Below are 13,341 nucleotides of genomic sequence, written 5' to 3' on the forward strand. Positions count from 1 at the left end.
ACATTACAGCCATTACCAAGGCTGGAATAGCTCAGTGCATAAATACAAATACAAAATTAATCAAATGAATTGCTAATCGTAATTAGGCAAAACATATGCACTGTTTATTCAGCCTGACAAATGAGCAAAAATAACTTTATTAAAAGGCCTGTGCAAAGAAGTGTTCGTGGTTTTCCAACATTTCTGTTTATACTGGTCCAGGTGTGTTTGTGTGTGTCATAATAGACATAAAACATAATGTAGGCCTACTGCCCTTCTAATACCCCTATATTATTTATTGTTTGGCCATGACCCCGGTTTGCATCCAACTGACCTTTCACCAGGATCAACATTTATGAGACTTTTATGAAGGTGTTAACAGGTTTGCATTCTATAAGCTTTTTATGAGCTCCTACACTGTAAAATAGTGAGTGTTAATTTAACTCTGAAAGTGTATAAATTGAACCAAATGGAACCATTTGTGAACTCTAAAAGATAAATGAACAACAGGATTTTAGTGTCTCTTTCTCTCTCTTCATCTCGTTCTCTCTGTCTCATTCTGTCTGTCTGTCTGTCTCTCGCATACCAATCTGGGAGCCCATCTGCAAAACACACACACACACACACACACACACACACACACACACACACACACACACACACACACACACACTCTCTGACAAACCAACCACATCATTTCTGACCATAACAGGACTGCAGGATTCCTCAGGCTGGACTCCCACTGGTGTCAGTCTGTCGAAGTTCCAAAGCATTGCCTGGGAGGATGGCTTCTGTATTGTTCATTTCTTTATTGTGCAGGCCTTCCTGGGAGCCCAATATCATGCGGGATGATTTGCTGTTGAACCTGGAAGATTAGCTGAACCCTGGGTTCGGGTTCAGATAACAGGCAATGACTTCCATTTTAATCATATTTATTTCATTTCTGTACATGTGCTCTGTTATAGTCTACTGAAACCAAATTTTAATTATTCATATTTGTTTCATACACACAGCATATTCAGCAATGAAGGTTTATGCCATGCCATTGTTGAAAAAGCCTCAAACACAGACAAAAGACCAAAGCCATTGTGACCATTTGCCGGTGCCAATGGGGCAATCGTCCAATGCTATAATAGCCTGGCTCTGAAGCATGCAAGGGAAGCACTCAATATGAACTTATCTGCAGAATGCCATGCTGAACATAAGCGATAATATTGTCAAAGCTTCTTTGTTTGCATGACAGCGGCATGGGACCAGAGATCTGAGAGAACGAGTTGAGGCCAAGTTGACCTCCTAATAATGGACTGCAGCCAGGGCCAATACAATCACTCAGAGCCTGATTCCTGGTGCCCTAGAGTGAGCACTTCTCTCTCCCTCCCTCTCTCTCTCTCTCTCTCTCTCACACACACTAACACACACACACACACACACACACACACACAAATTCAGACAGACAAAAGCTGTTCAGCCCTCTGCTGTAGCTCAGCCATTATTGTTTGTTTAGTCCGGCTGCACTTGAAATGACAACGACCCGGTACAGAGGAGAGGATTAAAGACTGCGCTCAGTCCAGCACACAATGTCCCAGCTGTCAGAAGTACTGCATGTCCTCTGCCCCCGCCCCGCCCCAATATCACAATTTTCTCCCAATTCTGTTTATACGTCAGGCAGAAGATGACCCCACTCTGCCCCCTCCATTTTTCTGTCTCACATAACCCTTTGGTCTTGCGGGTGCTGGCTTTTTATCTTTCCTCAATCTCAAGCTAGTTAAAGCTTGCTCTACTGCGTCTTGCTGTCCAGGGAAATTATTTTACTTCCTCGCTCCACGGGGGGTCAAAGTTTAAAGTTCAACGGGCAGGTGATGAGAAGGGGCGAAGGTCTGTGCTCCGTCTGTCTGAGTTAAACCTAACCCACCAAGGGCACAGTTATTTATACCCCACCTGAGTTGCCCTCATTCCTCCCATCGATGCATGTAGTGTACAGTTGCCTCCCTGCCCCCTAAAGGGGAGGAAGAGGTGCATGTGTTGTGTATGTGTATAATTGTGTGCATACGTGTACAAGGTAGAGCCGGTGTGTCTGCAGATTGAATTAGGCCGTAGATCACTGCTGACAGGGCTGGGGCTGTCGTTAGGGGGCGAACAGGCAGCTTTATGGGGTCACGGTCCTGTGGTTTGTGCGTGTGAGTGGTTGAAATGTCCTTTAGCTATAGATTGGCCAGTAGACGGGACTGAGTGGGACTGCAGAGAGCTGGAGGGCAGAGCCATAGCACAAACAGTAAAGACCGCAGTGATGACTGTGCATATGTGTTTTTTAATTGACTTTGTGGCTGCACTTTATGTGATCCACCTTCGCCATGACCTTCCTCAGAAGACTCACAGGAGGAAATGTGCATTTCCCCCCCTCAAAAACGGTTCACATGTGACAGGAATATGAGAGGGAAGAGTCACAACATGAGTGCAATATTAACCACACAACACAAACGGCTCTGTAAAAATGAAATATCTTTAATTGGTGGCTTGATGATCCATTCTTGCAATCATAAGTAAACAAACCCAGGATGACGCTTACAAAGGCAGCCAGAGAAGCTCTGCACACCACTTGAAAAATGAGTCTCAACAAACCACAAGAAATTATTAACGATGCCAGGCTTATCTCATGTTCACAAAGAAAACGCTTTTAAGACATCGGATGTATAGATAATGCTGAGACAAGATATAGCTGAATATTAGGTTTTATACCCTCAATCTCTGGAATCAATTTAGTACAAGTACTTATTTTCCATTTGTAACAGAGGACTGTTGTTTTTTTTGGGGCATACTGTTGTTTGATGTCGATTATAGGCCAGTTGCCTTCAAAGAGCTGATCCAGAACCGCTTCAAGACGATGGTTGCTTGAGGGATTACCGCGGGAATTCTAATGGCCAGCAAGAGGCCAATTACACGCTACTGGTCATATAGTAGCTCATGCGGCATACATACACACACAGCTCCACATCATTATGTGTAAAGTTTTGGCTGGAAAGAAACATAAATAGGCAATAAAATGAATCCCATGAGGGGGACACAGAATGACACTGTCCTACGGTTCTGGATCAGGGCTTTGACCGCTAATGCATAACACCTGATATTTGTTCATAACCCAAATGTGGTTTAATAGAAGTACATCTGGATTTGAAAAATTGTGTGTAGGAAGTCTGCCTCAAACCCTTAAAGGTGATTTATACTTTAGTTGCACGCTCGTGTCGCACACTGAAAATAGACAATCTACAAGCTTGAAACGCGTCACAGTGCAACGCATTGTAAGCTTGTAGATCTGCTATGTTTGTTGCTAGACACCAGTGCGCGACTAAGTATAACAGGGCTTTTATCGTTACTTGTCTCCAGTCTCTGCCGCAAGAATATAATGGATGGGCAGTTACTGTCTCATTCTATATCAATTCCTGCCATCCCTATTGGGCTACTTTCAAGGATACACAAAAAGCACCATTATCGACTCTGGATATGTCCCAGTGCTTTTCATCTCCCTCCCCTTGTGAATCATCCCTGAAAAGAGACAGAATGAGTGATACAGATAGAACCAGTGGCCAATTTGTAGACCCTTTCGATAATGGCAGGTCAGTAGGGTGGTTAAATTGTTGATTTCTGTCACCGTTTCCAAAAGATCTGCAGCAGTTAAAGGATACCGCTGGTATTTTTTCCACATTTGGCAATCATTGTCATAACGTAGATGAGTGAAAACATTAAAAACAATACATTACGTTGCCTAAAAAGATAATATTGCACTGCATTAACGTAGATATACTTAACTAATTAAAAGATATACAGTAACAGAATGGATGGGCGGATTTTCATGAAACATGGTTGGAATGATCAGTAGGCTGCCCCAAAGAGCTTAACTTTTAGGTCGAAAAGGTCACGGTCAACATTACGTAATGCACTGTTTATCAACGTTGGTTACGGGGACCACCAGATGTCCAAATGGACGCTTATGGTTCTGGATTGTACAAATGGAACCAAATGGACCCTTACAGGTCCAATTGGTTCCATTCGTTCTCTCTCTCAGACTTAAATTAACACTGAGGATTTTACAGCGTAGATTAGGGTCCCAGAGATGGAAAACTAGTAACAAATGAAGGTCTGTGGCCTACTGGATAACAAACTGGGGGGTATTCGAGATGAAAAAGGTTGAGAATCACTGACATAAATGGACCATATCTCAGGAACGCGGCGATGTGAAACAAGAGGTGATGGTGTGGGCAGGGTTGGCACCCCAGGAGCATTTCATTTATCCATGTATTGACAATGATGAATCATGTCTAAAAACACAGGTGGTATTCTTTAACTAAAGAGATTGCATTGGCCCTCACGTTGTCCTCTGGATGGCACCAAGCCTGCATTCAAATGGACTCAATCACATCGTGACATTTCTCTTTTCCTTCCCTTGCAACTTTTCCCTTGACCTTCCCCGTTGACCGTCTCTCATATACGGATATCATTTTCGCTCATTTAGTTTTGTAACCCATTAAAACCCAGGAACTCGTGTCATTATAGATTTCTTTGGCTATTCAAAAATAGCAGACATACAAGCTATGAGCTTGTATTTCTGCTATTTTTGAATGGACAAAGTATAAAATAATGGTTATAGCTGAAATCTAAAATGACACAGATGTGTTCCCGGATTTAACGGGTTAACAAGGACTAGGACAAGGGCAAGTCACATTGTAATATTTTGATAATTGGGGGAGTTCGGTCAATTCCAAAAAAGCCCCCCCAAAAAAAAAAAAAAATGACAGGACAGGAAATTAGCTTTGAGCGTTAGGATGGTCAGTCTCGTTCGGCAAGGTATGGGGGCTAGGGGAGGGGGGCACAGAAATGGCAAGGTATTGGTCATGGAACCTGTCACTCACTCAAACATGTAAGACATTCTCTCAGTCAGACACTATTTACAAAGGCATACACATATACCATTAAAAGGCATACTGTACATACTATTTACACACATACAGTCATAACACTGGCACGCAAACATGGATGCAGACACACACACATGCACGCACATTCACACACAGAGTAGTCAGATAAATCAATGTAGTATAATGCAGACACATTGCCTGGTAATAGTTATGATGTCATGGGGTTAACATGATCCCAGTACTTGAGGCACTACAACCTCGCCTCCATCCCTTTCTTAGGCTAAAACAGACAGAAGTTCTTTCCAATATCTTTCATTCAGACACATTCTCGTTCCTTACTGGTCACCAGTGCTGTGTGCTCGGTAGAAGAGGAGGCTCTGTTTGAAAAGGGAGCATCTTATTTTTCCACAGCAGATCTTTGTCAGAAAAAAACTATATTAAAAGAAAAGGACAAAATGGAAGAGCGGCTGAAAATGCCTTCCACTACATTGCGAGCTCATATTGCCATGGTGACCAAAAGGTTTCCAGAATTTGTTGCGTCTCCAACATTTTGTCTGAAGGTTCCCAAGGAGCTTGTCGCTTAAGCAGCATTGCTCCCTGCCAACGAATGTATACAGAGCGCCTAACGCTCTTCTGCTTGTTATCTGCCTTTGTTTTTACACCTTTATGCAATTCACCTCTATAATTGGAGATCATTTCACTGTAAGACTGGCATGCCAAAATAACACAAACGCATAAAATAAAGAAATATAAGTAACTAGTTAAGCGACAGGCACATTGGAAACCACTGACAGACTAATGCCGGATTTATACTTTGACGTACGACTGTTGTACAACGAAGTATAAATCGGGCTTAACAGGCCACTTGTTCAGTTTGTCCCATGATGCAAGGCTTCAGTAATGGCTATGGTCCATTGTACGTCCATCCACCCATTAGTGTTTGATTTATAAAACAAAATAAGATTATACACAAATAAAGGAATCACTTTTCATTTAGGCAGCAATATTGGTCTCAGTGTTATTACAATTCTGCTTTTAAAAAAGCATAAAACAGAGGAAAAAAATAAAAAAAATAGAAACAATAAAAACAAATTTAAATCATCCTAAAAATGAGAATGAGGCCATCACGATTTTCGTGACATAAGCGTGTTTGTGGTTTAAATGGAGGCTGATTTCATTTTTTTCTTCTTAAAGCAAAAAGCTTTTTTGTTTTGTACACAACTCAGTCTACGACATTATGCAGGTACAGTTTTTTTTCTTTGTCCTGTCTTTTTTCCACGTTTGGCTTCCTTTTGTTCGACCCGGCCAAGAGCACACTTTCGTGGCGTTCCCACTTCCTTTGCCATCGGCGCATTACATCCAGGAGGTACGCTGGTCCTTCTGCCAAGGATTCATGGGAATTCACAGACTTTAAAATTTCATCTTCTCCTGCTCCGCCGCATGGCCACACGGAGGATGAGAGAGAAATGTAGGAGCGGGTTGTGGGGGGCGGGGGTCTGCGGAGGTAGAAAGATGAAGGAAGAGAGAGAGAGGGATGAGATTGCTAGTTGTCAGCAATTCTAAAAGATCTCTTCTCCGCTCAGTAATGATGATGGGGAATGAAAGGATGGAGGGATATACGGTGGGGGGAGAGTAAAGGGGCGATTTAATGCTAATAACTGGGCAAAACCTCTGAAGGAGTCCATAAAACACGGGCCGACATACATGGCCAGCAAAAGAACCCTCCCAGGTCTCCATAGCAACCTCCCGGGCCCTCTAACTCCCCTCCCTGTCTTCCAGGTGTCAGGCAATGCAAGCCTGTCAGTCGGATCAGGCTTTGATAAACACCTTAGCCTGGACATGTGTTTGTGTGTGTGAAAGACAAGACAGTGTGCGTGTGTGTGTGTGTGTGTGTGTGTTATGTGTGTGAGCATGTGTATGCGTATACTGTATAGTCCAGATCAGCCCTCCCCCCACCCCCCCAAAACACACACACACACACACACACACACACACACACACAAAGTGTTCTAATTCTCCCGCTACCAGCGGTTGATGATCTGGTTCATGTAGTCCTCAGTGGGGAGCCTGCTGCCTGCCTCCTCTGTTCTCCCTCCGTCCTCCGAAGCCTCCTCCCTCTCCTCCCGCTCCTCCCATTCCAAGGCCAGGGCAGGGCCCGGCTTGCCCTGCTTGGAGGGCCAGAGGCTGACCCCCAGGCCCAGGCCCTGGTGGCTCTGCTGCAGGTGGTTCTTGAGGCGTTGCTGACGCCTCTCCTGTTGCCTGGTGAACTGGTAGCGCTGCTGGAACAGGTCTCTGGCATAGTCGTACAGCTCCATGTCCAGCTCGTTCAGCTCTTCTATGCGCTGCACCTAAAGAGGAGAGGAGGGAGAGGATAGGGTTGCATGGTTAACTGGAGGTTACTGTTAAAGCTGCACGCTATAACTTTCATGTCCTACCCAAGAGCTGACATTTTTACCACTGAGCTAATAGAGCCCGCCTTCTTACTCAGGGAAGAAAATTACTTTTGACCTTCAGGCAGTACCACTACTTGTCAAACAGCAGTGGTCGGACCCTACCATAGGATAAAAATGTCTCAATACCATAAATACAACCACACACAGTTGTGTTAGATATATTGTATTTACATACTCTATCATACAGATAAAATAACATTTTATTCACTAAAAACAGTTACATAGTTTAGCTTCAATTCTGGTTAATTTTCGAATCACCACAAAATAGAAGTTATGTTCAGAAGGTTCAATGGCTACTGCTGATTCTGGAAGAGTCTTGTTTATTGCTTTTAAAGTGCAAAGAGAAGCAATGAATAAACACTACATGACAGCGACTGAATTCTCGGCACTTGTGTCTCAGATTCGTCTGTTACTTTTGGATTGTCTACAAATCGTTTTAAAGGATTTAGTGCACCGTTATTTCTCCATTTGTTTCACACGAAAATGCACACTTGGCCCAGGTAGAGGTTCAGATAGAAGGCTAAAGTAATAACAAAGTGGAAGCTCTAGTAGCAGCTCTGGAAGTGTTGCTCTACTCAGGGTTCTATTTGTAAAAACTGAACTGAACTGGCACATTTTCTTAACCACTTAAGCCATAAATACTTCGTCATATGACAAATAGCAAAAAATAGCATATCTATAAGTTCACAACGCGTGGCATCATGAAAGTACATTTGAATTAACATTTTTATTAAATTGTGATATTATCAAACAAATATCACTCATATCAGACGATCTACCTACATTTCTCAAAAGGAAATGGATGTATTTAATTCAATCTGACCAAAAGCTGGGATAAAACGTATCCCTGACCCCAACGGTGATAAAAGGGAGGCCAGGGATATCCAAAGCATGAATCCCCCCTCCCCCTCCTCCCCCCCAGCAAATCAAACGCTAGCTGTACCGATTCATATAACATGGACCATTTGTGAGTTTTGTGATTTGCGGAGTACGCGGATAATCGTGCGGTGGTTGGCCATGTGCTCGAATGCAGGTGCACAGAGAAGCATGAACAAGGCTACTCTTATCGTAGGGTCCCCCTAAAAAAAGAACAGTCTAAATACTGGGAGGGAAAGTGAATGTGTGAAGCAGGTCGGGGAGAGAGAGAGTTTGATAAATGTAAAATAAAAAACACTGAGTGAGAGCTTGGTTGAGTTTGAACAAGCTCTCCTGGCTGCCCCTGGAGAGAGGCAGACAAGAGTCTGTCTGCAACATGTGGGAAAAGCCAACCCAAGTTTTGTTTGATGCTGGCGTTGTAGCTAGATTTATTGACACATCTCTGCTGTGCAGAAATTCAACACGTACGGGGGAAATGTTTTTAATTAAGATAACCCCTTTGAAATACTCTTTTGACAGACTGGCAGTTATCATCTGTGACCAGTTTTGTGTGTGTGTGTGTGTGTGTGTGTGTGTGTGTGTGTGTGTGTGTGTGTGTGTGTGTGTGTGTGTGTGTGTGTGTGTGTGTATGCGTGTGTGTGTGTGTGTGTGTGTGTGTGTGTGTGTGTGTGTGTGTGTGTGTGTGCGCGCGTGCGCCTGAAATAATGCATGGTATCACTGTTGTAACATTTAGAGATTTGTTTGATCAACAACACATGGAGAGAGCAGAGATGATGACTTTAGCTCGTCATGGATCACTGGAAATGCTTTCAGCGCTACGGCTCGAGTGTGTCAGGAATCCTCCACACAAAGCTTCACTTTAAAAAGGTAGCCAATGAGAGGAGGTCGCTCTTTAACTTGTGATAATGTGACCACCTGTGTTCTATCCACTGGTTCTCAACGTGGGGACCATGGACCCCCAGCTAAATTATTCAGAATTAGTGACCAAATGGACACTTTTGGGTCTGTAAATCAGGGTGTGCAAATGGAACCAAATGGACCATTTGTACACAGAGTTAAATTAACATGGAGGAATTTTACAGTGTAGACTGGGGTCCTAGAGAGAAAAACTTCTACCAAATGGGGATCCGTGGCCTAATGCATATCAAACTGGGGGTTCTTAAAATTAAAAAGCTTGAGAATCATGGCTCTATTACGCAGCATATAATCTTCGGTCTGAGGCCTTTTATTATAATTTTACTACCCACTGCATTTGAGGCATCATTTGTCTACATGCACGTCCACACACACACACACTGTATTAACATATTCCATACATTATATATTATATGTATTAGGTGTATCGTACTCTCACTGATAATGACAGTGTGATCAGTTCCACCGATATATCGGCATAATGTGCATTTTGTACATATCGGAATCAGCACCGATATGGCAGTTATTGGCAAGTAGTTTTCTCCCTTCTATATGTCACAGTCGGTCATGCCAATGAAAGTTAAGTGCCACTCAGCGTTAACTCCCTCCCTATGTATTCTTTTGGGAAATACATCAGACCAAGGAAGGCAAAATTTCCCTGAATGCCATTTAATGGCATTCAGGGCATTCATGACTAACCATTAGGGGTGTGCCGATATATCGTCCCGCGATATATCGCGATACGTTTTCGTGACGATATGTATCGTTTTGGGGGAAAAAAATATCGTTTTTAATTTTTTTTAATTTTTTTTTTTAACAATAATAATAATCAAGCATGCAAACAGCCCCGAGGTGAAAAGGGTGACAACTTGTTTTTTTTTCGGGTCAGGTGTCACACTATTGCCCTATTTGGATTCAAAACGGCTATTGTAGCTGAAAAGCTATAAGTATAATGCAAAAACAGAATTATTTGTTTGCATTTGCTTTTTTTCTCCCCCATATATTTTTCATAATAAAAAAAGTGCGTATCGTATCGTATCGAAATCGTATCGAAGTTGTGAGCCAAATATCGTATCGTATCGTTTGGTGAAATTAGTGTATCGGCACACCCCTACTAACCATTAAGCATTCCAGAAACTCAAAAGTGAAATGACCAAATCCTAAAACTACATGAATTATTATATACTGTACATTAATTAGATTATACACGTATATACTCTTTTTTGCTTTTTGTCCCATGAGACTAACCGTAGCATTGTCCAGGTCCACGCCGGCTGCCCTGGTGCTGTTGTACTGCATGAAGGGCCTGATGAAACGCAGTCGGAAGGTGCGCTCAAACAGGAACTGGGTTTTCCTCTGGTACTCTGTCAGGCCAAAGAAGGCCATGTCTCGCAGGTTCTTCTTGGCAGAGTCCAGGAGCAGCTGGGCCCGTTTCTTCTCAGGGACTGTGGACATGTTGTAGCAACCCACCAGGCTCAGGTCTGCCAGCATTCGAACCTACAGGGATAGGAGAGGAACAGAAGGCTATGAACTATGAACGTGTGTGAGTGTGTTTTTTTTCTTTTTTCTGTCATCTCTGCCGTGATAGCCCGGGTAATAGGAAAATAGCTTGGCCGCAGTGACACATAGATATAAAAGAGAACATGTGACAACAGGACATGAAATGCAGTACTGTATAACCACAGTGAATTTAGAAATTGGCCATTTTTATTTCTCCCAGTTAACACTCTGGGTTTAGCTGTGCGTGCTAGGCATACAAAAAAAACAGAAGACTATGTGTATCCCTAAATAATGTACACTGCAGCCAGCAGTCACTATTGGCAGTGTGGCATTTAGTACAGAAAGAAAATGTCATGCCACGAAAGTCATGAGCCAGATTTGAAGAATAGAAAAGTATATCACACACCTCTGCTGGCCCAAAATTATCCATTAAAGTGTGCGTGTGTGCCAAATGGATACCCAGAAAACATCACCCAAGTTAACACCCTATAAGGGATTGGTGAAGATAAGCCGGCCAACACATCTCGGTGGGAGCCTGGGATATTAGCATGAGAGTGGAAAGTGTGACTGTGAGGTGGTACCCTGCCAGTTGACTTGAGGCCAGATTATACTTTCGTCACCAGCTCATGTCTACGCGTACAGTCGTGTGCCGCCCAGATTTTGTGACCACACTTTATGTGCACGTACAGTGACTGTGCGAGAAAATTAAAATGTATGGTCTGTTTACAGGTCGAGTGAGGAGATCCATCGGTACCTGCTTTATTAATTATGTAACAATAAAGGACTTGAACTTGAAGTGATGTTCGTATGCAGTTTCTGTTTTTGTATCCAAGGAGAACAAAATAGAAACCTGAATAAAGAGTTCTTTAAGCTTTGCTGAAGTAATTTATTAGCATCTAAGCTTTTCAGAGGAGTGCACAGAAATAATTGATGCAAGATAGAATTAACTAGAACAGTAGACCTCTTCTCACAATGGCCTCTTGCCATGACACAAGTCTTGCAGTTGTCTGGAAGAAGGTTGTGTATTGAGTGCAGCCCTCATTGCTATTGTTGCTGAACATGTGCATGTCCCCAGAAAACAAAGTGTACAAAACAGCATAATGTCTGTGGACGCTCGCAGCTACACCGACGCGTAAAGTATAGTCAGGCCTTAACTCTGTTTGTAGGAGTACATGTGTGAGGGTGTGTGTGCATATGTGCTTATAAAGAGTGTTTCAGAGACAGAAGGAAAACATTTTAATTGATTGAGTGAATACTTTATTAGCAGTTTGACCACAATGTTTCCATTGTAAGTGAGTGGGTGTGGATCCGAGAAAGGAAGTAAGCCACAAAGCTAGAAATTGATTGTGTGTGTGTGTGTGTGTGTGTGTGTGTGTGTGTGTGTGGGGGTGTGTTTGTTTAGGCAACTTTTGGGGACATTTTTCAGAATACACACCAGTTGATTGGGGACCACTTGAAAATCGGGGACGAAATTTACCGTCCCCAAAGGGAAATCCTTATATTTAATTGTAATCATATTCCCCATGCTCCAAAAGGGCCTTAGCACTTAAAATTACAATTGTCCCCAAATGTCCTTATTTTTAAGGTTTTTGTGTATGTTTTGTGTATAACCCCGCCCCCAAACCACCTCAGGAGTGTGTGCTCTACATTGCCCCCTAGTGAAAGTGTGAAAAGTTGCAATCATAAAATTTATTTCTGTTGACTTCCTGTGTCCCGGTTGCCAGGCAGAAATTAGCTAGCAGAAAACCTAACAAATACAAAACTAAGACGGTAACAGAAAACACAAAAATAAAACAAACTAAACAAAATCCCTCTTTTTGCGCTTTTAAAAAATACATTGAAGTGCTTCATTTAAAATTAATTAATGTTAATGGCCAGCCATCTCTTTAATGCAAATTTCACAATAATTTGTGAAAGGAACTGGTCAATTTGAGGCTGGAAGGTAAATCTTTCCACTGAACTGCTGCCGAGTATATGAAAGATGTTTTTCCCAGATTGTTGTCAAATTTGTAGGGCTTAAAATCAGTAGGTGAAATGCCTGTGAGTATCACTAACCTTGTTAAAGTAATCACAGAAATACTTGGGTGCTACCTTACTTCTAATCCTGTGAACTAAGTACATTTTTAATTGGGATACTCTCTCCTCCACTCTAAAGGGCCAGTCCCACTGAGCACTATAACTATAACTATAAAAAGTATAGTTTTAAATTTTGTTTTTTAAGTCAAGTGGATGGCAGTGTTCACACCAACTTTAAAAAAATATACAATGGTGAACAATATAGTTATAGTTATCTTTATAGTTATAGTGCTCAGTGGGAATGGCCCTTAAAGGGATATTTCACTTTCAAAAAAACTTTGGGTCATTTTATCGTCTACTCAGGCTTTTGTAAGCCCCCAGACCGTTTTTAAGTTGCTTGATTTAGTATTTAGATATTTGATAATCATATTATCAGACACGCCCCCTTCCTATACAAACCCATTATAACTTCAAACTCCATTTTTAACCTGTTAGATTCATCAAAAACACTCGTCCTTGGTTCTGCTGACTCACTCTGCTAAGCCTCTTACAACAAAAAAAAAAGAAAAAATGTGCACACATGCAGCTGCGTTTGTTAGGCAACTTTTGGGGACATTTTTCAAAATACATTACACTTGCTGAGCTAATAGTATGTTGCTCTTTGGATGCTTGTTCTTCCTTTGTATAAATAA

At 42.2% G+C, this 13,341-nt stretch overlaps 1 protein-coding gene across 2 annotated transcripts in view; it reads right to left on the reverse strand.

Annotated features, from left to right (window-relative positions):
- Positions 1 to 2,461: 2,461 nt before the first annotated feature.
- Positions 2,462 to 13,341, reverse strand: part of hs6st1a (heparan sulfate 6-O-sulfotransferase 1a) — a gene marked incomplete at its 3' end in the record, with an annotated part of 74,240 nt that continues 63,360 nt past the window's right edge. The window contains exons 3-5 of one of the 2 annotated variants that reach the window (XM_080415003.1): positions 10,382 to 10,630; positions 6,915 to 7,237; positions 2,462 to 6,385 (exon numbers count right to left, since the gene is read on the reverse strand). In XM_080415003.1, the coding sequence (XP_080271129.1) occupies position 6,385; positions 6,915 to 7,237; positions 10,382 to 10,630 (573 nt within the window). Of the gene's footprint in view, positions 6,386 to 6,910; positions 7,238 to 10,381; positions 10,631 to 13,341 lie in introns of those variants that run through there. The other variant, XM_080415002.1, reaches the window with a different exon arrangement.

This window comes from Gymnoscopelus braueri, assembly GCF_963280865.1.
Source record: "Gymnoscopelus braueri genome assembly, chromosome: 19".
NCBI lineage: Eukaryota > Metazoa > Chordata > Actinopteri > Myctophiformes > Myctophidae > Gymnoscopelus > Gymnoscopelus braueri.